Raw genomic sequence first — 24,123 nt, 5'->3', positions numbered from 1 at the left:
AACTTTAGAATCAGTTTGTCAATATCCATTAAATAACTTGATGGGATTTTGATTGTGATTGCATTGAATCTATATAGATCAGTTTGGGATGAACTGACATCTTGACAGATTGAATCTTCCTACCCTTGAATGTGGAATATTTCTTCATTTATTTAGTTCTTTATTATCAGAGTTTTACGGTTTTCCTCATATAGATCTTGTATTTATTTTGTTAGATTTATACCTAAGTATTACTTTCTTGGGGTGCTAATGTAAATGGTATTATATTTTTAATTTTAGATTATACTTGTCCATTGTTGGTATATAAGAAAGTAATTCACTATTACATATTAACCTCATATCCTACAGCTTTGCTGTATTGGCTTATTAGTTTCAGGAATTTTTTTCTAGATAATTTACATAGATGATCATGTTGTCTGTGAACAAAGACAGTTTTATGTCTTCTTTACCAATCTGTATGCTTTTTATTTTCTTTTCTTGGCTTACTGCATTTAAGGATTTTCAGTGTGATGTTGAAATGGAGTGGTGAGAGGGAAATCTTTGTTTTGTCCCTAATCTTAGTGGGAAAATATTGAGTTTCTCACTATTAAGTATGATGTTAGTTGTAAGTTTTTCAAAGATATTCGTCATCAAGTTGAGGTAGTTCTTCTTTGTTCTAGTTTACTGTGAGTTCTTATGGTGAATGGGTGTTGGATTTTGTTACATTCATCTACTTATATGAGTGTGATTTTTCATTCAGATCTGATTTTTAAACCTGGTTTTAAATATATAATCTCTCAGACAAGTTATTTGTACTTGCCAACCTTAGTTTCCTGATAGGAACCATGTACATATGGGAACTTATAAGAAACAGCGAGCAGAAATAGGTTGTCTGCCTCATAGGTGTGAGAATTATTTATGATAATGCATATCAAGTGCTTTCCTTAATGCCTGTCTGTAATAAACACTTCATAAATAGTAATTGTCAACTGGCATTGGCAAAATAGTAGAGGGATAGTAAACATAATAACAATAGAAAATAAGCCTTTGAAAAATAATGACGTTAGTTCAGCTAATGAGATTGGTTAATAAGGTAAAATGATGGGAATTTGACTGTAGATTGTGAGATAATTTGTCCCATGGACTGTGTAGATAATATTTAGTACTTAAAATCACATTTTATTATTCTTAGATAATTTAAGATGAACAGTCATCTTTTTATAATGATTTCTGTCTTTTTGAAACAGATTCAAGATTTTTGGAAACTTACCACTGGTTTCTTTACGAATCTCAGACAAAAAACTGCAAGGGATTTTGGAATTGATTGAAAGCATCCCAAAACCCCCACCTGCAACTGAAGTAAATGTCCCTGTCAAACCATTTCAGGTAATGTGTTTTCAAAATTATTGAAAGCATGAATTAAAAAAGAAAATTCCACAAACAATATTTGTAACAGCCACAGAAATTTTGGGTAAAACAGTTCAATTCATTGTGAATAGACTTTTTAAATTACATATTGAAAGTCAGAATGATGAAATAGTAAAAGGTGAAAATAGTAAACAAAAGAATGAAATAATAAGTCTACCTTTCTTCACTTTTCCAGTCCCTCTCCTGAGTGGTTAACTACTGCTTCTCTAGTTTTTTGAAAATGTTTATAGCATATACTACTACACACACATACAGACATGCATGTCTCTGTGTGTATATGTATGTATGTGTTTATATATATTCTTATGTTCCTAAAATTTTCATAAATGGGATCATTATACTTATGGTTTTGAATCGGTATTTTTTTCACCATTATTATCATATATGTTATGTACCTTAGAGCTATTTACCTATTAAGCACATACAGATCTGCCTTTTTCTTTCTTATGGTGATACAGTATTGAATTGTGTGAGTGTACCATCCTTTGCCTGATGTAAAGGCATCTTCTTCTGAGCAGTGTTCATATTGTTATGACTATTTTTAGTTATAAAGAAAAAACACTGCTTTGAACTTCCTCGTTACATATATTTGAGTATATTTTTATCCATTGTATACATTTCTAGTAGTGGTATTGTTGAGTAAAATATGTGAATTTAATTTTTTTCAAATTTTTTTTATTGGAGTATAATTGCTTTACAATGTTGTGTTAGTTTCTGCTGTACAATGAAGTGAGTCAGCTATGTGTATACATCTATCCCCTCCCTCTTGGACCTCCCTTCCACCCCCACCCCCATCACACCCATCTAGGTCGTGACAGAGCTCCGAGCTGAGCTTCTGTGCTTTATAGCATGTTCCCACTAGCTATCTGTTTTACACGTGGTAGTGTATATATGTCATTCCTAATCTCCCAATTCATCCCACCCTCTCCTTCCCCCACTGTGTCCCCTTGTCTGTTCCCTACATCTGTGTCTCTATTCCTGCCCTGCAAATAGGTTCATCTGTACCATTTTTCTAGAGTACATACATATGCGTTAATATATGATATTTGGTTTTTTTCTTTCTGGCTTATTTCACTGTGTATGGGACTCCAGGTCCATCCACATCTCTACAGATGGGAACTCTCCTTCACTGTCAGTGGGAATGAAAATTGGTACAACCACTATGGAGAACAGTATGGAGGTTCCTTAAAAAACTAAAAATAGAACTACCATATAACTCAGCAATCCCACTACTGGGCATATACCCTGAGAAACCCATAATTCAAAGGGACACATGTACCCCAGTGTTTATTGCAGCACTATTTACAATAGCCAGGACCTGGAAACAACCAAAATGTGCATTTTATATTTCAATGAACTTGGCCAAATTTCCTTTCTCAGTTGAGTACTAATATTTAGTCCCACGAACAGTAAATGTTGTTTCTCTGTTTCCCTGTTCTCATTAGTCTTGAGTATTAATGAATGTTAAAACTTATTCTATTAAATGAAAATTTTATCTTCTGGTTTTGGTTTACATTTCTTTATGAGTAAGATAGGACTTATTTTCCTAAATTTATTGGTTATTTGAATTTCTGCTTTTGAAAACTGCTGTTTATGTCTTTTATTGGGTTATGGTTTTCCAATTAAGGATATTATCATTGTTTGTTATTACAGATACTTCCCCCCAATTTGTTTTTTTATTTAGTACATTTATTTTTGCCATGCCGAAGCTTTTACTTTTTGCATAGTCAAAATTACTAGATTTTTTCCTTCATGACTTCTGTGTTTTGTACCTCTTATCAAGACAATTTCAAAATAAAATATCCATTCATGTTTTTCTCTTTTTTAAATTCTGATTTCTCTTTTCTTGTTTAACTTTTCTTTTGAAATAATTTTAAACTTACAGAAATGTTGTAAAAATAGTGCAAAGAACTTTTTTCCTCAAAGCATTTGAGAGTAAGTTGCTGACATGTTGTGCCACTACATTGAACACTTTAGTGTTTTACAATATTTTCTCATAGTCTATTGTTGAGATTTTTATTTTCTTTTTTAAAAAATATTTATTATTTCTTATTAGTTATCCATTTTATACACATCAGTGTGTACATGTCAATCCCAATCTTCCAAGTCATCACACCACAACCCCCACCACCCCACCACTTTCCCCCCTTGGTGTCCATACATTTGTTCTCTACATCTGTGTCTCAATATCTGCTCTACAAACCGGTTCATCTGTACAGTTTTCTAGGTTCCACATATATGCGTTAATATACGATATTTGTTTTTCTCTTTCTGACTTACTTCACTCTGTATGACAGTCTCTAGATCCATCCACGTCTCTACAAATGACCCAATTTCGTTCCTTTTTATGGCTTGAGTAATATTCCATTGTATATATGTACCACACCTTTATCCATTCGTCTGTCGATGGGCACTTAGGTTGCTTCCATGACCTGGCTATTGTAAATAGTGCTGCAATGAACATTGGGGTGCATGTGTCTTTTTGAATTATGGTTTTCTCTGGGTATCTGCCCAGTGGTGGGATTGCTGGGTCATATGGTAATTCTATTTTTAGATTTTTAAGGAACCTCCATACTGTCCTCCATAGTGGCTGTATCAATTTACATTCCCACCGAAAGTGCAAGAGGGTTCCCTTTTCGCCACACCCTCTCCAGCATTTGTTGTTTGTAGATTTTCTGATGATGGCCATCCTCACTGGTGTGAGGTGATACCTCATTGTAGTTTTGATTTTCATTTCTCTAATAATTAGTGATGTTGAGCAAATTTTCATGTGCTTCTTGGCCATCTGTATGTCTTCTTTGGAGAAATGTCTATTTAGGTCTTCTTCCCATTTTTGGATTGGGTTGTTTGTTTTTTTAATATTGAGCTGCATGAGCTGTTTATATATTTTGAAGATTAATCCTTTGATGATTCATTTGCAAATACTTTCTGCCATTCTGAGGGTTGTCTTTTCGTCTTCTTTCTGTTTTCCTTTGCTGTGCAAAAGCTTTTAAGTTTCATTAGGTCCCATTTGTTTATTTTTGTTTTTATTTCCACTACTCTAGGAGGTGGGTCAAAAAAGATCTTGCTGTGATTTATGTCAGAGTGTTCTTCCTATTTTTTCCTCTAAGAGTTTTATAGTGCCCGGTCTTACATTTAGCTCTCTAATCCATTTTGAGTTTATTTTTGTGTATGGTGTTAGGGAGTGTTCTAATTTCATTCTTTTACATGTACCTGTCCAGTTTTCCCAGCACCACTTATTGAAGAGACTGTCTTTTCTCCACTGTATATCCTTGCCTCGCTTGTCATAGATAAGTTGACCACAGGTTCGTAGGTTTATCTCTGGGCTTTCTATCCTGTTCCATTGATCTGTATTTCTGTTTTTGTGCCAGTACCGTATTGTCTTGATTACCGTAGCTTTGTAGTTTAGTCTGATGTCAGGGAGTCTGATTCCTCCAGCTCCGTTTTTTTCCCTCAAGACTGCTTTGGCTATTCGGGGTCTTTTGTGTCTCCATACAAATTTTAATATTTTTTGTTCTAGTCCTGTAAAAAATGCCATTGGTACTTTGATAGGGATTGCATTGAATCTGTAGAGTGCTTTGGGTAGTATAATCATTTTCACAATATTGAGTCTTCCAATCCAAGAACATTGTATATCTCTCTAACTGTTTGAATCATCTTTCATTTCTTTCATCAGTGTCTTATAGTTTTCTACATACAGGTCTTTTTTCTCCCTAGGTAGGTTTATTCCTAGGTATTTTATTCTTTTTGTTGCAGTGGTAAATGGGAGTGTTGCCTTAATTTCTCTTTCAGATTTTTCATCATGAGTGTATAGGAATGCAAGAGTTTTCTGTGCATTAATTTTGTATCCTGCAACTTTACTAAATTCATTGATTAGCTCTAGTAGTTTTCTGGTGGCATCTTTAGGATTCTCTATGTATAGTATCATGTCATCTGCAAACAGTGACAGTTTTACTTCTTCATTTCCAATTTGTATTCCTTTTATTTCTTTTTCTTCTCTGATTGCCGTGGCTAGGACTTCCAAAACTATGTTGAATAATAGTGGTGAGAGTGGACATCCTTGTCTTGTTCCTGATCTTAGAGGAAATGCTTTCAGTTTTTCACCATTGAGAATGATGTTTGCTGTGGGTTTGTCCTATATGGCCTTTATTATGTTGAAGTAAGTTCCCTCTATGCCCACTTTCTGGAGAGTTCTTATCATAAATGGGTGTTGAATTTTGTCAAAAGCTTTTTCTGCATCTACTGAGATGATCGTATGGTTTTTATTCTTCAATTTGTTAATGTGGTGTATCACATTGATTTGCGTATATTGAAGAATCCTTGCATCTCTGGGATAAATCCTACTTGATCATGGTGTATGATTCTTTTAATGTGTTGTTGGATTCTGTTTGCTAGTATTTTGTTGAGGATTTTTGCATCTATATTCATCAGTGATATTGGTCTGTAATTTTCTTTTTTTGTAGTATTTTGGTCTGGTTTTGGTATCAGGGTGATGGTGGCCTCATACAATGGGTTTGGGAGTGTTCCTTCCTTTGCAATTTTTTGGAAGAGTTTTAGAAGGATGGGTGTTAGCTCTTCTCTAAATGTTTGATAGAATTCATCTGTGAAGCCACCTGGTTCTGGACTTTTGTTTGTTGGAAGATTTTTAATCACAGTTTCAATTTCATTACTTGTGATTGGTCTGTTCATATTTTCTATTTCTTTCTGGTTCAGTCTTGGAAGGTTATACCTTTCTAAGAATTTGTCCATTTCTTCCAGGTTGTCTATTTTATTGGCATAGAGTTGCTTGTAGCAGTCTCTAAGGACGGTTTGTATTTCTACGGTGTCTGTTGTAACTTCTCCTTTTTCATTTCTAATTTTATTGATTTGAGTCCTCTCCCTCTTTTTCTTGATGAGTCTGGCTAATGGTTTATCAATTTTGTTTATCTTCTCAAAGAACCAGCTTTTAGTTTTATTGATATTTGCTATTGTTTTCTTTGTTTCTGTTTCATTTATTTCTGCTCTGATCTTTATGATTTCTTTCCTTCTGCTAACTTTGGGTTTTGTTTGTTCTTCTTTCTCTAGTTCCTTTAGGTGTAAGGTTAGATTGTTAATTTGAGATTTTTCTTGTTTCTTGATGTAGGCTTGTATAGCTCTAAACTTCCCTCATATAACTGCTTTTGATGCATCCTCTAGGTTTTGGATCATCGTGTTCTCATTGTCATTTGTCTCTAGGTATTTTTTGATTTCCTCTTTAATATCTTCAGTGATCTCTTGGTTATTTAGTAACGTATTTTTTAGCCTCCTTGTGTTTGTGTTTTTTACGTTTTTTTCCCCTGTAATTGATTTCTAATCTCATAGAGTTGTGCTCAGAAAAGATGCTTGATATGATTTCAGTTTTCTTAAATTTACTGAGGCTTCATTTGTGACCCAAGATGTGATCTATCCTGGAGAGTGTTCCATGCACACTTGAGAAGAAAGTGTAATCTGCTGTTTTTGGATGGAATGTCCTATAAATATCAATTAAATTGATCTGGTCTGTTGTGTCACTTAAAGCTTGTGTTTCCGTATTAATTCTGTTTGGATGATCTGTCCATTGTTGTAAGTGAGGTGTTAAAGTCCCCCACTATTATTGTGTTACTGTCGATGTCCTCTTTTAGAGCTGTTAGGCATTGCCTTATGTATTGAGGTGGTCGTATGATGGATGCATATATATTTATAATTGTTATATCTTCTTCTTGGATTGATCCCTTGATCATTATGTAGTGTCCTTCCTTGTCTCTTGTAACATTCTTTATTTTAAAGTCTATTTTATCTGATATGAGTATTGCTACTCCAGCTTTCTTTTGTGTTCCATTTGCATGGAATATCTTTTTCCATCCCCTCACTTTCAGACTGTATGTGTCCCTAGGTCTGAAGTGGGTCTCTTGTAGATAGCATATATATGGGTCTTGTTTTTGTATCCATTCAGCAAGCCTGGGTCTTTTGGTTGGAGCATTTAATTCATTCACCTTTAAGGTAATTATCGATATGTATGTTCCTATTACCATTTTCTTAATTGTCTTGGGTTTGTTTTTGTAGGTCCTTTTCTTCTCTTGTGTTTCCCACTTAGAGAAGTTCCTTTAGCATTTGTTGTAGAGATGGTTTGGTGGTGCTGAATTCTCTTAGCTTTTCCTTGTCTGTAAAGCTTTTGATTTCTCTGTCGAATCTGAATGAGATCTTTGCTGGGTAAAGTAATCTTGGTTGTAGGTTCTTACCTTTCATCACTTTAAGTATATCATGCCCCTCCCTTCTGGCTTGTAGAGATTCTGCTGAGAAATCAGCTGTTAACCTTATGGGAGTTCCCTTGTATGTTATTTGTTGTTTTTCCCTTGCTGCTTTCAGTAATTTTTCTTTGTCTTTAATTTTTGCCATTTTGATTACTATGTGTCTCGGCCTGTTTCTCCTTGGGTTTATCCTCCCTGGGACTCTCTGTGCTTCCTGGACTTGGGTGGCTATTTCCTTTCCCATGTTAGGGAAGTTTTCGACTATAATCTCTTCAGATATTTTCTCAGGTCCTTTCTCTCTCTCTTCTCCTTCTGGGACTCTATAATGCGAATGTTGTTGTGTTTAATGTTGCCCCAGAGGTCTCTTAGGCTGTCTTCATTTCTTTTCATTCTTTTTCTTTATTCTGTTCTGCAGCAGTGAATTCCACCATTCTGTCTTCCAGGTCACTTATCCGTTCTTCTGCCTCAATTATTCTGCTATTGATTCTTTCTAGTGTATTTTTCATTTCAGTTATTGTATTGTTCATCTCTGTTTGTTTGTTCTTTAATTCCTCTAGATCTTTGTTAAACATTTCTTGCATCTTCTCGATCTTTGCCTCCATTCTTTTTCCGAGGTCCTGGATCATCTTCACTATGATTATTCTGAATTCTCTTTCTGGAAGATTGCCTATCTCCATTTCATTTAGTTGTTTTTCTGGGGTTTTATCTTGTTCCTTCATCTCGTACATAGCCCTCTTCCTTTTCATCTTGTCTCTCTTTGTGTGAATGTGGTTGTTGTTCCACAGGCTGCAGGATTGTAGTTCTTGCTTCTGCTGAGATTTTTATTTTCTTAATAGTCTCTTTGAAGAGCAGAGGTTTTAAGTTTTGATGAAATCCAGTTTATCAGTATTTTCTCTTACGGATGAAGCTTTTTATGTCATATCTCTGAAATCTTTGCCAAACACGAGGTCAGAAAGATTTTCTCCTGTGTTTGATTCTAGAAATTTTCTAGTTTTAGGTTTTATATTAAGTTTTGTCAAACATTTTGTGTTAATGTTTTAAAATGGTGTACCTGATGAGTGATCATTCTGTCTTTACATTTGTAATAGTGGCTATTTCCGTTTCACTTGTTGAAAAGACTTTCCTTCTCCATTGAGTTGAGTCTGTTTCTGACTCTGTTCTTCTGCAAAGATTTTTGTGTCTCTTCCTTTGATCTGTGTCTATACTTTCACTGATACCATACTATTTTATTTCTATATACATGGTAAGTCTTTATTTAATCCTCTTCTTCAAGATGTTAAGGAGAATTTCTGTGACAACCTTGAGTCTGCTTCTCCCACCAGCTTTATGCTATGCTGAGACCACCTCTAAGTCCTTTTAGAGGTATATTGCCTTTTATACTTTTATTTATTTATTTTTCTTCTTAAGCTTTCTTTACGTTTTAGAAAAAGTACTGTGTGACTGTTTATTTCTCCCTTAGTTATCAGCAGTGCCTGAGAGGACTCTTCCTTCCTCTCTGGGCTTAATCTCTCCTATATATCAAGAGCATCTCAGGCACATGATCTGTACTAGATCATGTTCCTTTTTAAAATCAAATGCATATATAAAAATAGGCAGAGAATAACTATTTAATATGTCTCCTTTTACTGAGTATCTATTATGTGCCTGGCCACACATTTGGCAGAGGATTTTTCTCTAATGGTATCAATTATTTATATACTCTAGATTTTTGCATATTTTATCTTTAATCCTTATCACAATTCAGCAAGTTAGATGTTACGGTCATTATTTTGCCCAGGAAATATAGACTCTTTTAAGAGGTTAAATATTATGCCTAAGATCATATAGCTTGTAAATAGCTTACTGAGCCAAATTTGAATTCAGGTTTCTTTTTTCTTTCCTCCCTTTTTAAAACAAATCTACAGCTGATGTTCTTCCTGCTATTATCATGCTGGTTTCTGTATAGATGACTGCCTAATCTGAAGGTAGTCTGCTTTCTCTTTTTTCCAAGTTTTCTAAGAAGGTTCAGTACCAAACAGTAGATCTTAAGTAAAAGTTTTGATTTAACTTGAAGTGGTTTTACAGGTCAGATCAAAAAAAATTTTTTAAACAAAGAATTGCCCCTACATGAATGCTTGTTTGGCTTGTCTCAGAAACAAAGTTTCAGACACAACCTTTTAACCCCTGAATATCTTTTGAAGCTGGATGTTCTTTTTCACTTTCTGCAATAGATGTTTTTAAAAAATTTCATTTCAGCTTTATTGAGGTATAATTGACAAATAAAACTGTAAAGCATTTAACATGTACACTGTGGTGATTTGATATATGTATACATTGTGAAAGGATTTCCCCTATCTAGTTAACTAACACATCCCAATACCTCACATAGTTATCTTTTTGTTTGTTTGTTTGTTTTGGTGTGAACATTTCACCATCTCATTTGATGAGCAAATTTCAATTACACAACATAGTGTTGTCAACTATAGTCACTGTGTTTTACAGTAGATCCTGAGACCTTATTTATCTTATAGCTGAAAGTTTGTACCCTTTTACCAACTTCTCCCTATATTCCCCACCGTCCTCCAGCCCCTGGAAACCACGTTTCTACTCTCTGTTTCTATGAGTTTGACTTTCTTTGTCTTTTAGATTCCACATGTAAGTGATTCCATGCAGCATTTGTTTTTCTCAGTCCAGCTTATTTCGCTTAGCATAGTGCTCTCAGGGTCCATCTATGTTGTCACAAATGGCAGGATTTCCTTCTTTCCCATGGCTGAACGATATTCCATTGTATACCTATACCACATCATTATCCATTCATCTGTTTGATGGACACTTAGGTTGTTTCCACATCTTGGCTATTGTGAATAACGCTGCATTGTACATGGGAGTGCAGATACCTATTCAATATCCTGTTTTCATTTCTTTGGGATAAACCAGGGATGTGAGATTGCTGGATCATATGGTAGTTTCTAGTTTTAATGTTTTTATGGAACCTCCATACTGTTTTCCATAGTGGCTGCACCAGTTTACACTCCCAGCAATGGTGCATAAGAGTTCCCTTCTCTCCACATCCTCGCCATCACTTGTTATCTCATCTTTTTGTTGATAGCCATTTGATGATAGGTGTAAGGTGATACCTTCTTGTGGTTTTGATTTGCATTTCTCTGAAAACTAGTGAGTTGAGTTCCTTTTCATGTGCTTGTTGGCCATCTGTATGTCTTCATTGGAAAAATGTCTATTCTGCCTGTTTTTAATTGGATGATTATTATCATTATCATTATTATTATTTTGCTGAGTTGTGTGAGTTCTTCATGTATTTGGGATATTAATCCTTTCTCACATATACGATGTGCAAATATTTTCTCCCATTCCGTATGTTACCTCTTCATTTTTGGTTGATGGTTTCCTTTCCTGTGCAGAAGCTTTTAATTAATTAATTAATTTATTTATTTATTTGTTTTTAAAATTTTTGTTGAAGTATAGTTGATTTACAATGTTGTGTTAATTTCTGCTGTACAGCAGAGAGGTTCAGTTATACATACATATATTCTTTTTCATATTCTTTTCCATTATGGTTTACCACAGTATATTGCATATAGTTCCCGGTAGGACCTTGTTGTTTATCCATCCTATATATAATAGTTTGCGTCTGCTAATCCCAAACTCTCAATCCTTCCCTCCCCCACCCCCTCCCCCTTGGCAACCACAAATCTATTCTCTATATCTGTGAGTCTGATTTGTTTCATAGATATGTTCATTTGTGTCATATTTGAGATTCCACTTACGTGATATCATATGATATTTGTCTTTCTCTGACTTAGTTTACTTGGTATGATCATTTCTTGGTCCATCCATATTGCTGCAAATGGCATTATTTCATTTTTTTTATGGCCGAGTAATATTCCATTGTATATATATCCACATCTTCTTTATCCATTCATATGTCGATGGACATTTAAGTTGTTTTCATATCTTGGCTGTTGTAAACAGTGCTTTTGTGAACATAGGGGTGCCTGTATCTTTTCAAATTATAGTTTTGTCTGGGTATATGCCCAGGAGTGGGATTGCTGGATCATATGATAACTCTATTTTTAGTTTTTTGAGGAACCTTCATACTGTTTTCCATAGCGGCTGCACCAATTTGCATTCCCACCAACAGTGTAGGAGGGGAAGCTTTTTAGGTCAATGTAGGCCTTTTTGTTCATTTTTGCTTTTATTGCCTTTGCTTTTGGTGTCAAATCAAAAAAATCATCTCCGAAACCTGTGTCATGGAGATTACCACCTATGTTTTCTTCCAAGAGTTTTATAGTTTCAGGTCTTACATTCACACCTTTAATCCATTATGAGTTAATTTCTGTTTATGGTGTAAGGTAGTAGTCCATTTTCATTCTTCTGATGTGGCTGTTCAGTTTTACCAGCACCATTCATTGAAGAGACTATCCTTTCCTCAATGTATATTCCTGGCTTCTTTGTCAAAAATTAAGTGACCATAGGTGTGTGGGTTTATTTCTGGGCTCTCTATCCTGTTCCACTGACGTATGTGTCTGTTTTTATGCCAGTACCATACTATCTTGATTAGTATAGCTTTGTAACATAGTTAGAAATCAGAGAGCATGATGCCTCCAACTTTGTTCTTTCCCAAGATTGCTTTGGCTGTTTGGGGTCTCTGTGGTTCCATACAAACTTTAGGATTGTTTTTTCTATTTCTGTGAAAAATGTCATTGGAATATTGGTGGGAATTGCATTGAATCTGCATGTTGCTTTGGGTAGTATGGACATTTTCATAGTATTAATTATTCCAATCCATGAGCACTGACTATCTTTCCGTGTATTTGTGTCCTCTTCAGTTTCTTTCATTAGTGTCTTATAGTTTTCAGTGTACAGGTCATTCACCTCCTTGGTTAAGTTTATTTCTAGGTATTTTATTCTTTTTGATACAATTGTAAATGGTAAGTCTTTTGTAACCAGGTAGGACGTGACCTCCAACTTGTTTGCTTTTCTAAAATGGTTTTGACTAATTTTTTGCATTCTCTGTAACTTTATGAATCATCTCTTCAATTTTTGTAAGAAAATTCTGCTTGGATTTTGATTGGGATTATATTATCAATTTGGGGAGAATTGACATTTTAACTGTATTGAATTTTTCAGTTCACTAACATGATGTATCTCTTCATTTATTTAGGTCTTTTAAAGTTTTTTATCTTTGTTTTATAGTTTAAGCATACTTTTGCTACACATATTCTGCTATTGTTATGGACTGACTTGTGTCCTCCCAAAGTCCATACGTTGAAAGCTTAATGACTGTATTTGGAGATGGAGCCTTTAAAGAAGTGATTAACTTAATATGAGGCCATTAGAATAGGCCCTTATCCAGTCTGACTGGCATCTTTATAAATAGGAAATTTGGACACAGAAAAAGACAGGAGGAATGCACATGCACAAAGGACAGACCATGTGAGGGCAGAGCAAAAAGGTGGATATCTGCAAGCCTATGTGAGAGCCTCAGGTTAAACCAGTCATGTCAGCACCTTTTATTTTGGACTTTTTAGCCTCTAGAACTGTGAGAAAATAAATTTCTGTTGTTTAAGCCTCCCAGTCTGTGGTCTTTTGTTATGGCAGCCCTAGCAAACCATTACAGATTTTGGTACCAGAAAGTGAGGAATTCCTGTAACATATTTAAATATGGGGTAGTGGCTTTAGAATTGGATAATGGGTAGAGGCTGGAAGAGTTTTGAGGCAAGGTGATCCTTGTTATAAAGTAGCAAAGAATTTGACTGAAATGCTTTCTAATATTTTGTGGCAAGTAGGTCTTATAAGTGATGAACATGGATATTTAATTGAGGTTTCTAAACAGAATGTTGAAGACACGGTCTTGTTTTTTCTAATTGCTAATAGTAAAATGGGAAAGGAGGGATACATTTTGAAGAAGAAATTGTTAAGCAAAAAGGAACCAGAACTTACAGATTTGGAAAATGCTCAGCCTATCCATATTGCAAAAAATGAGAAAGTGTGTTAATGGAGAGAACAGCAGGGTGTTACTGCACAAGCATTTGATAAAAAGACTAAGGTTGTGACTCATAGATTCAATCCATCATCTCAGCAGAAGCCAGGAATAGAGATGGGATTTCTGATCTTTTACATTAAAAAATATAAAACTAAAATATAAATTTTAAAATGGAAAAACCTGACCTTTGGACCATAAAATGGTCTGTCTTGGTGAATATTCCATGTGCATTTGAAAAGAATGTATTTTGTTGTTGTTGCTGGGTTAAGTGTTCTATAAATGTCACTTAGTATAATTAGATTGGTAGTGTTGTTTCGATCTTCTGTATCTTATTGATTTACTGTTTGTCAGTTAATGAGAGAGGAATATTGATGTCTCCAATTATAGTTGTGGATTTTTCCACTCGCCTTTCATTTTTGCCAGTTTTTACTTTATGTATTTTAAAGCTTTTTTTGTTGAGTATGTATGTGTTTAGGATTGTTACTTTGCCTTGCTAATCCTTTTTTACTTTGTAATATCTCTTACTATTCTTAGTGACATTCCTTTTTCTGAAGTCTACTGTATCTGATATTAATATGGTCACTCTGGCTTTCTTTTTTCTTTCTGTAGAATTCTATTTTCTAATTGTTTAAAATTTTAAGTTGAGGTAAAATTCACATAACTTTAACAAAGTGTGCAATTCAATCGAATTTTGTTTTATTCACAATGATGTGTGACCTAATACTAAAACATTTCCATCATCCTAAAGAAAACCTTGCATCTGTTAAGTAATTATTCTCTATTCACCCTCCACTCCACAAGCCCCTAGCATCCACCAGTCTGCTTTATTTTTTTCTGTGGATTTACATATTCTGGATATTTCATATCAGTAGATTTATAAAATATGTAAACTTTTGTGTCTTGCTTCTTTCACTTAGCATGATCTTTTTGAGGTTCATCTGTCTTGTAGCATGTGTCAGTGTTTCATTCCTGTATATGTATACACACACACACATATAAATATATAAAATGGAATATTTTATATGGATATAAATATATAAAATGGAATATACACATGTAAAATGTGGCATATATGTGGCATAAATGCCACCTTTTATTTATACATTCATTCATTGATGGACATTTGGATTTTTTTCACCTTTTACCTATAACGAATAGTATTGCTATGTACATTTGTGCATATTTGTTTGCATCCTTGTTTTATGCTCTTTTGGATGTATATATGTAAGAGTGTAATTGCAGGGTCATGTGATAATTCTATGTTTAATGTAAAGCTGCCAGACTGGAGGAACCACTAAATTGTTCTCCACGGCAGCTGTATAATTTTACATTCCCACTAGCAATGTATGAGTGTTCCAGTTTGTCAGCATCCTCACCTGCAGTTGTTATTTTCCCTTTTTTGATTATAGCCATCCTAGTGGGCGTAAAGGGGTATTGAATTGTGGTTCTGATTTGCATTTCACTAACAACTGATAATGTTGAGCATCTTTTCAAATGCTTGCTGGCCACTTTTTAAAAATCTTCCTTGGTGAAATGTTTTTTCCTGTCCTTTGTCCATATTTCAGTTGGATTGTTTTCCTTTTGTTGTTGAGTTATAAGTTTTTTATTCTGGATAATCACTGTTATCAGATATATGATTTGCTAACATTTTCTTTTATTCCGTGGGTTGCCATTTCCCTTTTTTTAAAAAATATTTATTTATTTATTTATTTTTATTTTGGCTACTCTGGGTCTTTGTTGCGGCACGCGGGATCTTCGTTGCAGCATGCGGGCTCTTCAGTTGCGACATACATGTGGGATCTAGTTCCCCGACCAGAGATCAAACCCGGGCCCCCTGCACTGGCAGTGTGGAGTCTTACCCACTGGACCACCAGGGAAGTCCCTGCCATTTCCCTTTCTTGATAATATCCTTAGATTTGTAAAAGTTTTTAATTTTGAAGTCAATTTATTTTTTTCTTTTGTTGCTTGGTGTCATATTTAAGAATCTATTTCCAAATTCAAGATCATATAGTTTTCTCCTCCTTTTCTTCTATAATTTCATGCTTTTAGCTCTTATATTTAAGTTGTTGATCCATTTTGAGTTAATTATTGTATACAGTGTGAGGTACAGTACCAAACATTCTTTTCATGTTGAAATATCAACTATGTTATAACAAATGTCTCTGCGTCATTTGTTAAAGAGACTCTTCTTTCTTCATTGAGTGGACTTGGCACCATTATCAAAAATCATTTGGTCTTAGTTGTATAGATTTATATCTGTACTCTCGGTTCTATTCCATTGGTCAGTGAATATGTCAACATGTCAATATGCCAGTACCACAGTGTTTCAGTTACTGCAGCTTTGTACTAAGTTTTGATATTGGTAGATGTGAATCCTCTGATTTTGTCCTATATCATGATTGCTGTAGTTATTCAGGCACCTGCAATTTCATATGAATTTGTGGATTGGCTTTTCCATTTCTGCAAAAAAAAAAATGCAATTGGCATTTTGTTTGAGATCACACTGAATTTGTAGATCACTTTGGTTAGTGTTTCCATGTTAAAAATATTAATTCTCCAAGTCCATTAACACAGGATGTCTTTCCATTCACTCACATCTTTGATATTTTTAGAAATTTGTTGTAATTTTCAGTGTACAAGTTTTTCAGTTCCTTGCTGTATATTTTTCCTAGATAATTTATTCTTTTTGATGCTGTTATAAATGGAATTATTTCCTAAATTTCCATTTTCGTTCATTGCTGGTACATCAGAACAACAGATTTTTATGTTAATCTGGTACCCTGCAACTTTGCTGAATTAATTTTTTAGCATTAGCAGTTTTTGTGGATTCTCTGGGATTTTCTCTATTTAGTATCATGTCATCTGAGAATAGATATAGTTTAATTTCTTTTCAATTTGGAAACCTTTATTACTTTTCCTTAAGTAATTGCTCTGGCTAGAACTTCAGTAAATATGGGATAGCATTAATAAAAGAGAGCGCCCTTGCCTTTTTTCCTGATCTTAGTGGGAAAGCTTTCAGTTTTTCACCACTGAGTATGATATTAGCTTGGAGGTATTCATAAATGCTCATTACCATGTTGAGGAAGTTCTCCTCTACATGTATATTTTTCTGTGTTTTTATCATGAAATGGTGGTGAATTTTGTCAAATGTTTTTTCTGCCTCAGTTGGGATATCATCTGGGCTTTCGTCTTTCACTCTATTAATGTGGTGTTTTATAGTAATTATTTGTTTATGTTGAGTTACCTTTGGTTTCCTAGAATAGATTCCATTTGGTTATGATATAATAACCCTTTTAACAGGCTTTTGGATTTGGTTACTAGTATTTTGTTAAGGATTTTTGCATCTATATTCATAAGTTATATTAGTCTATAACTTTTTTGTGTGGTGTATTTGCTTGGCTTTGTTATCAGGCCTGAGAGACTGGGTTAGGGATGTTCTCTTCCATTTATTTGAAAAGGAAGGTTTTAATTCTTCATTAAATGGTGGTAAACTTTGCCACTGAAGCCTTATGACCTTTCTTGGTAGAGTTTTGGTTACTGATTCAACCTCTTGTTATAAGTCTGTTCAGAGTTTGTTTTTGAGTCAGTTTAGGTAATTCGTGTCTTTCTAGGAATTTGTCTATTTCATCTAGGTTATCCAATTTGTGGGCCTACGATTTTTCATAGTATTCTTTACAGTCCTTTTTATTTCTGTAAATTTGGCTGCAGTGACTTCAATTTGATTTCTGATTTTAGTTACTTATGTCTTTTCTTTTAGTCTCAGTCTAGCTGAAGGTTTGTCAGTTTTGTTGATTTTGTCAATTGTCAAGTTTTGATTTTGTTAATTCTGTTGTTTTTCTCTTCACTATTTCATTTATCTGCTCTAATCTTTATATTTCTTTACCTTTGCTAGCTTTGTGTTTAGGTCAATCATTTTCTAGCTCCTTGAAGTATAAAGTGAAGTTATTGATTTAAAATCTGTCTTCTGTTTTAATGTATGCTTTTATAGCAGTAAATTTCCCTCTGAGCACTGATTTCAAAGTATCTCATATTTTTTCATATGATGTCTTTTCATTTTCCTTTATCTCAAAGTATTTGTATATTTTCTTGGTATTTCTTCTTTGATCCATTGATTTTTTAAAAGTTTTCTTTAATTTCTGTATATTTGTGAATTTTCCACTTTCCCTTGTGTTGTTGATTTCTAGCTTGGATTGTGGTTGGAGAAGACACTTCATATGATTTCACTCTTTAAAAAAATTTTGACACTTGTTTTGTGGCCTGCCACATGGTCAACCCTGGAAAATGTTCTACATGTACTTAGGAAGAATGTATATTCTGCTGTTGTTGGCTGGATTGTTCTGTGTATGTCTGTTATGTCTAGTTGGTGTATGGTGTTGTTCAAGTTCTATATTTATTGATTGATCCTCTGACTAGATATTCTATTCTTTATTGAAAGTGGGCATAATTGAAGTTTCCAGCTATTATTGTGGAACTTCCTATTTCTCCTATTTTGTCATTGTTTTGTTAACATATTTTGGGACTCTATTTTTTGGTGTATATATGTTTATAATTGTTATATCTTCCTAATGAATTATCCCTTTTGTTATATATGATGACCTTTTTGTCTTTTGTTACAATTTTTTTTTAACGTCTTTGGTAGAAATTAGTATAACCACCTCTGTTGTGATTACTGTTTTCATAAAATATCTTTTTCCATCCTTTCACTGTATTTGGATCTAAAGGGAGTCTCTTGTAGACAGCGTATAGTTGGGTCATATTTTCTCTTATCCATTTTGCCTTTTGATTGGATGGTTCAGTCCATTGACATTTAAAGTAATTACTGATTATGAAAGACGTACTTCTGCCATTTTTCTATTTGTTTTCTGTGTATCTTATACTTTTTGTGTTATATTTTCTCTATTAATACCTTTCTTATTGCTTAATTGATTTTTTTTGGAGTGAATCATTTTGAATCCTTTCTAATTTCTTTGTATATACTTTTATTTCTCTTTATTTTTTTAAGATTTTTTTTTTGATGTGGACCATTTTTTAAAGTCTTTATTGAATTTATTACAATATTGCTTCTGTTTTATGTTTTGGTTTTTTGGCCACGAGGCATGTGGGATCTTAGCTCCCTGACCAGGGATTGAACCCACACCCCCTGCATTTGAAAGGCAAAGTCTTAACCACTGGACCACCAGGGAAATCCCAGTATATGCTTTTAGATATATATTTTTTATGGTTACTATGTCAACTACATTTAACATTCTAGATTTATAAAATTGTGTTTTGCATTGATACCAACTGAACCTCAGTAGCACACAAAAACTCTTTTCTGGGACTTCCCTGGCAGTCCAGTGGTTAAGACTTCACCTTCCAATGCAAGGGGTGCAGGTTTGATCCCTGGTTGGGGAGCTAAGATCTCACATGCCTTGTGGCCAGAAAACCAAAACATAAAACAGAAGCAATATTGTAACAAATTTGGTAAAGACTAAAAAAATGGTCCACATCAAAAAAACAAAACAAAACAGAAAACAAACAAAAATTTAAAAAAAAAACTCTTTTCTACTACAGCTCTGTACTCCCCCCATTAAGGTGGTGTTGTCACAAGTTGCATCTTGTGCGTTGTGTGCTCAGTAATGTCATTATGTTTATTTTTATGTGTTTTTCTTTAAAGTGTACAGGAAATAAAAAGAGTGGTTTTGAACTAAAAATACAATACCTCATTTATTTACCCATGTATTTATCTTTACTGAAGATTTCTTTTCCTTTATATAGCTTTGAGTTACTATCTAGTGTTCTTTTCCTTCAACCTAAAGGACTTGGGCATTTCTTGTTGGGCAAGTATAGTGGTGACACACTCCTTCTGCTGTTGTTTGTCTGGAAATATCTTAATTTTTCTTTCATTATGAAGGACAGTTTTGCCAGACATACAAATCTTAGTTGACTTTTCTTTCAATGTGTTAAATCTGACTTTCCATTACCTTTTGACCTTCATGGTTTCTGCTGAGCAGTTAGCTGTTAATTTATTGATGAGTCCTAATATGTGGCAACTTGCTTCTCTTGCTTTCATTTTTCTTACTCTATCTTTCAACTGTTTGATTATAATATGTTTTGGTGTTGATCTCTTTGAGTGTATGTTACTTTGAGGTCATTGAATTTGGATTTTTTAGATTCATGTCTTTCATCAAATTTGGGGACATTTTTGGCTGTTTTTTTCAAATAGTCTTTCTAGCCCTTTCTCTTTCTTGTCTTCTGCTGGGATTCACATAATGCATATATTGACTCACTTTGTGGTGTCCCACAGGTCCCTTAGGTTGTGTTCACTTTTCTTTATCTTTTTTTTTTAAAAATAATTTTGACTGATCTGTCTTCATGTTCACTGATTGTTCTGCTAGCTCAACTCTGCTATTGAAATTCTCTAATGAATTTTTCTTTCAGTTATTTTACTTTTCAGGTCTGGAATTTGTTTGATTTCTTTTTATAATTTCTACCTCTTTATTGATATTTTCCATTTGTTGTGATGTTATTTGCCTGGTTTCCTTTAGCTCTTTCTCAGTGGTTCTTTTTAGCTCTCTGAGCACGTTTAAGACAGTTAATTTAAAGTTTCTGGATTTTTTTTTTTTCAGTAAGTCTAATGCCTGTGCTCATTCCTGAACTATTTCTGCTAATTTACTGTGTGCATGGGCCACACTTCATTTCTTTGCATGTGTTATTCTGCTGTTGTAACCAGATAGAGAAATTATGAGAAAATACAGATCTATATATTCATTAACATAGATTCTAAAATACTTAGCAAATATTACAATCAAATAGTGTGATATTTTTAAAACATAATACACTAAAATACCAAATGCATTTATCCCAGGGCAGCAAAAATGGTTCACCAATCAATGTTATTAAGCACATTTCATTGAATAAAGGATAACAAATGTGTGATTATCTCAATAGAAAAGGAAAAAACATTGACAAAATCCAACAACCTTTCATGATAAAACTCCTAACAAACTGGGAATATAAGGAAGCCCCATCAGTCTAGGAAAAACCTATAGCTAATATCATGTTTAATTTGAAAAAGACTGAATGCTTTCCCTGTAATATCAAATAATAGTGCAAGATGGCCTTTCTTTTTTTTTTTTTTTTTTTACTACTTCTATTCAAATTCATACTGAAGGTTCTAGCTTCTGCAGTAACTCAAGAAAAATAAAGACAGGATGGAAATGAAAAAGTAAAACTATCTTTATTTGCAGGTGACACGATCATTTATGCAGAAAGTCCTAAGGAATGTAGAAAAATACCACTAGTAATAGTGAATTTGTCAAGATTGCAGGTTATATCATCGATGTAAATAATAAGCTGTTTCTAAAAATGAAATTAAGAAAAATGTTCCATTCATAATAGCATTAAAAAGAGTTAAATACTTAGGAAAAATTTAGCAAAAGAAATACAGGTCATTTATATCTAAAACTACAGAACATTTCTGAAAATAATTGATCATGACCTAAGTAAGTGGAGTGATATACATAGTTAAGGATTGGAGGACTGACTGTATTAAAATGACAGTTCTCTCAAAACTGTATAGATTTCTCACAACCCCAATCAAAATACCAAATTTTCTTCTGGAAGTTAACAAGCTTATTATAATGTATATATGGAAATGCGAAGGACATATATTAGCCCAAAAAAATTTGGATAAGAATAACATTGGAGGGTTTCTAATTCTTGATTTCAAGGCTTATTTTATAGCTACTTTATTCAAGAAAGTATTGTATTGGCATAAGAATAGACATAAAGATAACTGAAGTAGAACAGAATCCAGAAATAAATTCACAATATAATATATGGTTAATATGTATTTTATTTCTTACAAAGGTGTCAGTGCAACTAAGTGGGGGTAGGATAGTCTTTTCAACAATGGTTCTAAAATAATTAGATTTCCATGTGGGGAAAAAAGTGAACATCAATCTGTACCATATACCATACATGGAATTTAACTTAAAATGGAACATAGACTTAAATGTAAATGCCCAAAGGTGTGAAGTTTCTTTAACAAAAAACATAGGAGAAAATCTTTGAACTCTTGTGGTGGGTAAAGATATCTTGGGATAAAAGAACACAAATACAGAAGAAAAAAACAAATTACACTTCACAGAAATTAAAAATTTCTGCCTTTTGAAAGACATTGTTAATAATGAAAAAGGTTCACCATCCAACTGGGAAAAATACTTGGAACACATCCAATTTACAGAAGACTTTATCCAAAATATAAAAGGAGACCAAGTATCCAATAAGAAATGGGCAAACAGACATATGAAAAGGTGTTCAATTTTATTACTCATCAGGAAGATACAAAACAAAATCATTTCTTTTTTTTTTTTTTTAAACTTTGGGTTTATTTATTTATTTATTTATTTATTTATTTATTTATGCTGTGTTGGGTCTTCGTTTCTGTGCGAGGGCTTTCTCTAGTTGCGGCAAGTGGGGGCCACTCTTCATCGCGGTGCGCGGGCCTCTCACTGTCGCGGCCTCTCTTGTTGTGGAGCACAGGCTCCAGACGCGCAGGCTCAGTAATTGTGGCTCACGGGCCTAGTTGCTCCGCGGCATGTGGGATCTTCCCAGACCAGGGCTCGAACCCGTGTCCCCTGCATTGGCAGGCAGATTCTCAACCACTGCGCCACCAGGGAAGCCCCAAAATCATTTTTTAATGAATGTCATTGTAAAAACTTTCAGAACATTAAAAATTGAAATTGGGGCATTATAGTTGTTACTTTTTGAAGTTATGCCTGGTGATTGAGGAGCATGAGTGTGGCTTCTGAGTTGCTGGTAATGTTCTGTTCCTGGATCTGGATTTTGGGTGCATGGGTGTGTTTTCTTTTTGAAATTTAGTTTTATTTATACTTACAGTTCTGTACTCAGATGTAGTAGGTTATATTTCAATAATAATGTTTCTCCCAAATGAATAGGATTCAGAGAAGGACAAACACAACCTATGAACCTATGACATGATGTGTAACTATTATATGTTTGTGAAATTCCAATTAAAACTAGGGTGAAAATGCCAGTGAGATTGGCAACATTTAAAACGTCTGAAAGCACTAAGTATTAATGAGGGAATGGAGCCATACAAACTCTGATCTACTGCTGGTATCATGTAATGCCTTGTAAACACTTGTGAAAACATGTTTGTAGTACTTACTAAGGTGAACATATGAAATTCCACTCTTTGATATATACACCATAGAAAATCTTGCATTTGAGCACCTGTGTTCAAGGATTCCTATAGTGGCAAAGTGAATAAAAGCAAAAATCTGTAAACAACACAAATATTTAACAACAGTGTAATGGACAAATAAGTAGTGGTTTATTCATCAATGTATAGCAGTGAGAATGAGTAAACTATCAATATGGATAAAATTTAAAGAATATTTTGTTGAAGAAGAACATCACAGGAAAATGTATGCAGTGTTATTGGTTTTTTCTAAGTTTAGAAAGGAACAGGTTAAACAATGTATTACTTAGAGAATCAGTCATAGGAGGTTAAAAACAAGTAAATAAAATAAAAGTAAATCAATTTTAGGGAATATGATCAAGAAAGGAGCACATAAGATGCTTCTAGGTAAGGGTATAGTACTATTTTGCTTTTTGGCCTGGATGGAAGATTCAGGGATGTCTTTTATTATTATCATTTTCAACTGCATTATATGTGTTTCGTATGCTGTATTTTGCAGAACAGTAAAAAGTAAATTTACTAAAATATCTTTAAAAAGTTAAAAATGAAACTGCAAGCTCCCCAACTACAGAGGCTTTAAATTTTGAGACTTTTGGTTGTTTCTCATAGATGCCCTAGAGGTGGCTTCCCTTATTTAGTAAGATGTTAAGATACATCTAAGATCTCTTCTTATGCAAAGTCTGTCAACAAGGAAATGATTATAACAGTTCTGCAATTTATATGTAGCCTTGAAATTGTAAAAGCACTTCTTTAAATCTACATTTTACAGATTAACTTTCTAATTCAGGCTGGATTCTTTTCCAGTTAATTCAGATTGAGGGGGGTGTGTGTGTGTTGTCAGAATTGTCTTAGAACTTATAATAAAAGTCTGTGTGCTAACTGACAGTGAATTAACTTTTCTTCCAGATTCAAAGATCCACTTCTTTGGGAACATCACAGATTTCACAGAAAAAGTTTCCTCTTTTGGAAATTCCATGTGTTGAAGATGGTAAAATGAAACTACTTTAGGAAATTTTCCTTGTTATAAATATATTATGAAAAAAATTCATTTTGAGACCACATAAAAAATTTCAGGCAATAGCAGATACTTGCATATTATCCAGAAAATTTCACTAAAATTCCTTTAAAACAGTATAATTTGGATGGTCCTTAAAGTTGCTTTTGCAGTGGGATTTTTTTGGTATATAAAAGTTGAACCCCATAATCACAAGGACCACTAGCAAGTTAATCATCTTTATCCTGTTGTGATCTAAGAGACCCCATGAAACTTTGTGTCTAAT

At 33.8% G+C, this 24,123-nt stretch overlaps 1 protein-coding gene across 2 annotated transcripts in view; it reads left to right on the top strand.

The window, feature by feature from the left end:
* Positions 1-24,123, top strand: part of VPS13A (vacuolar protein sorting 13 homolog A) — a 270,364-nt gene that overhangs the window by 85,455 nt on the left and 160,786 nt on the right. For both annotated transcript variants that reach the window (XM_061200327.1, XM_061200328.1), the window contains exons 23-24: positions 1,227-1,365; positions 23,750-23,831. In XM_061200327.1, coding sequence (XP_061056310.1) covers positions 1,227-1,365; positions 23,750-23,831 — 221 coding nt within the window. The remainder of the gene's footprint in view (positions 1-1,226; positions 1,366-23,749; positions 23,832-24,123) is intronic.

The sequence above is a fragment of the Eubalaena glacialis genome, chromosome 9 (assembly GCF_028564815.1).
Source record: "Eubalaena glacialis isolate mEubGla1 chromosome 9, mEubGla1.1.hap2.+ XY, whole genome shotgun sequence".
In the NCBI taxonomy this organism is placed as follows: domain Eukaryota; kingdom Metazoa; phylum Chordata; class Mammalia; order Artiodactyla; family Balaenidae; genus Eubalaena; species Eubalaena glacialis.
This window is presented reverse-complemented; position numbering and strand designations above follow the sequence as displayed.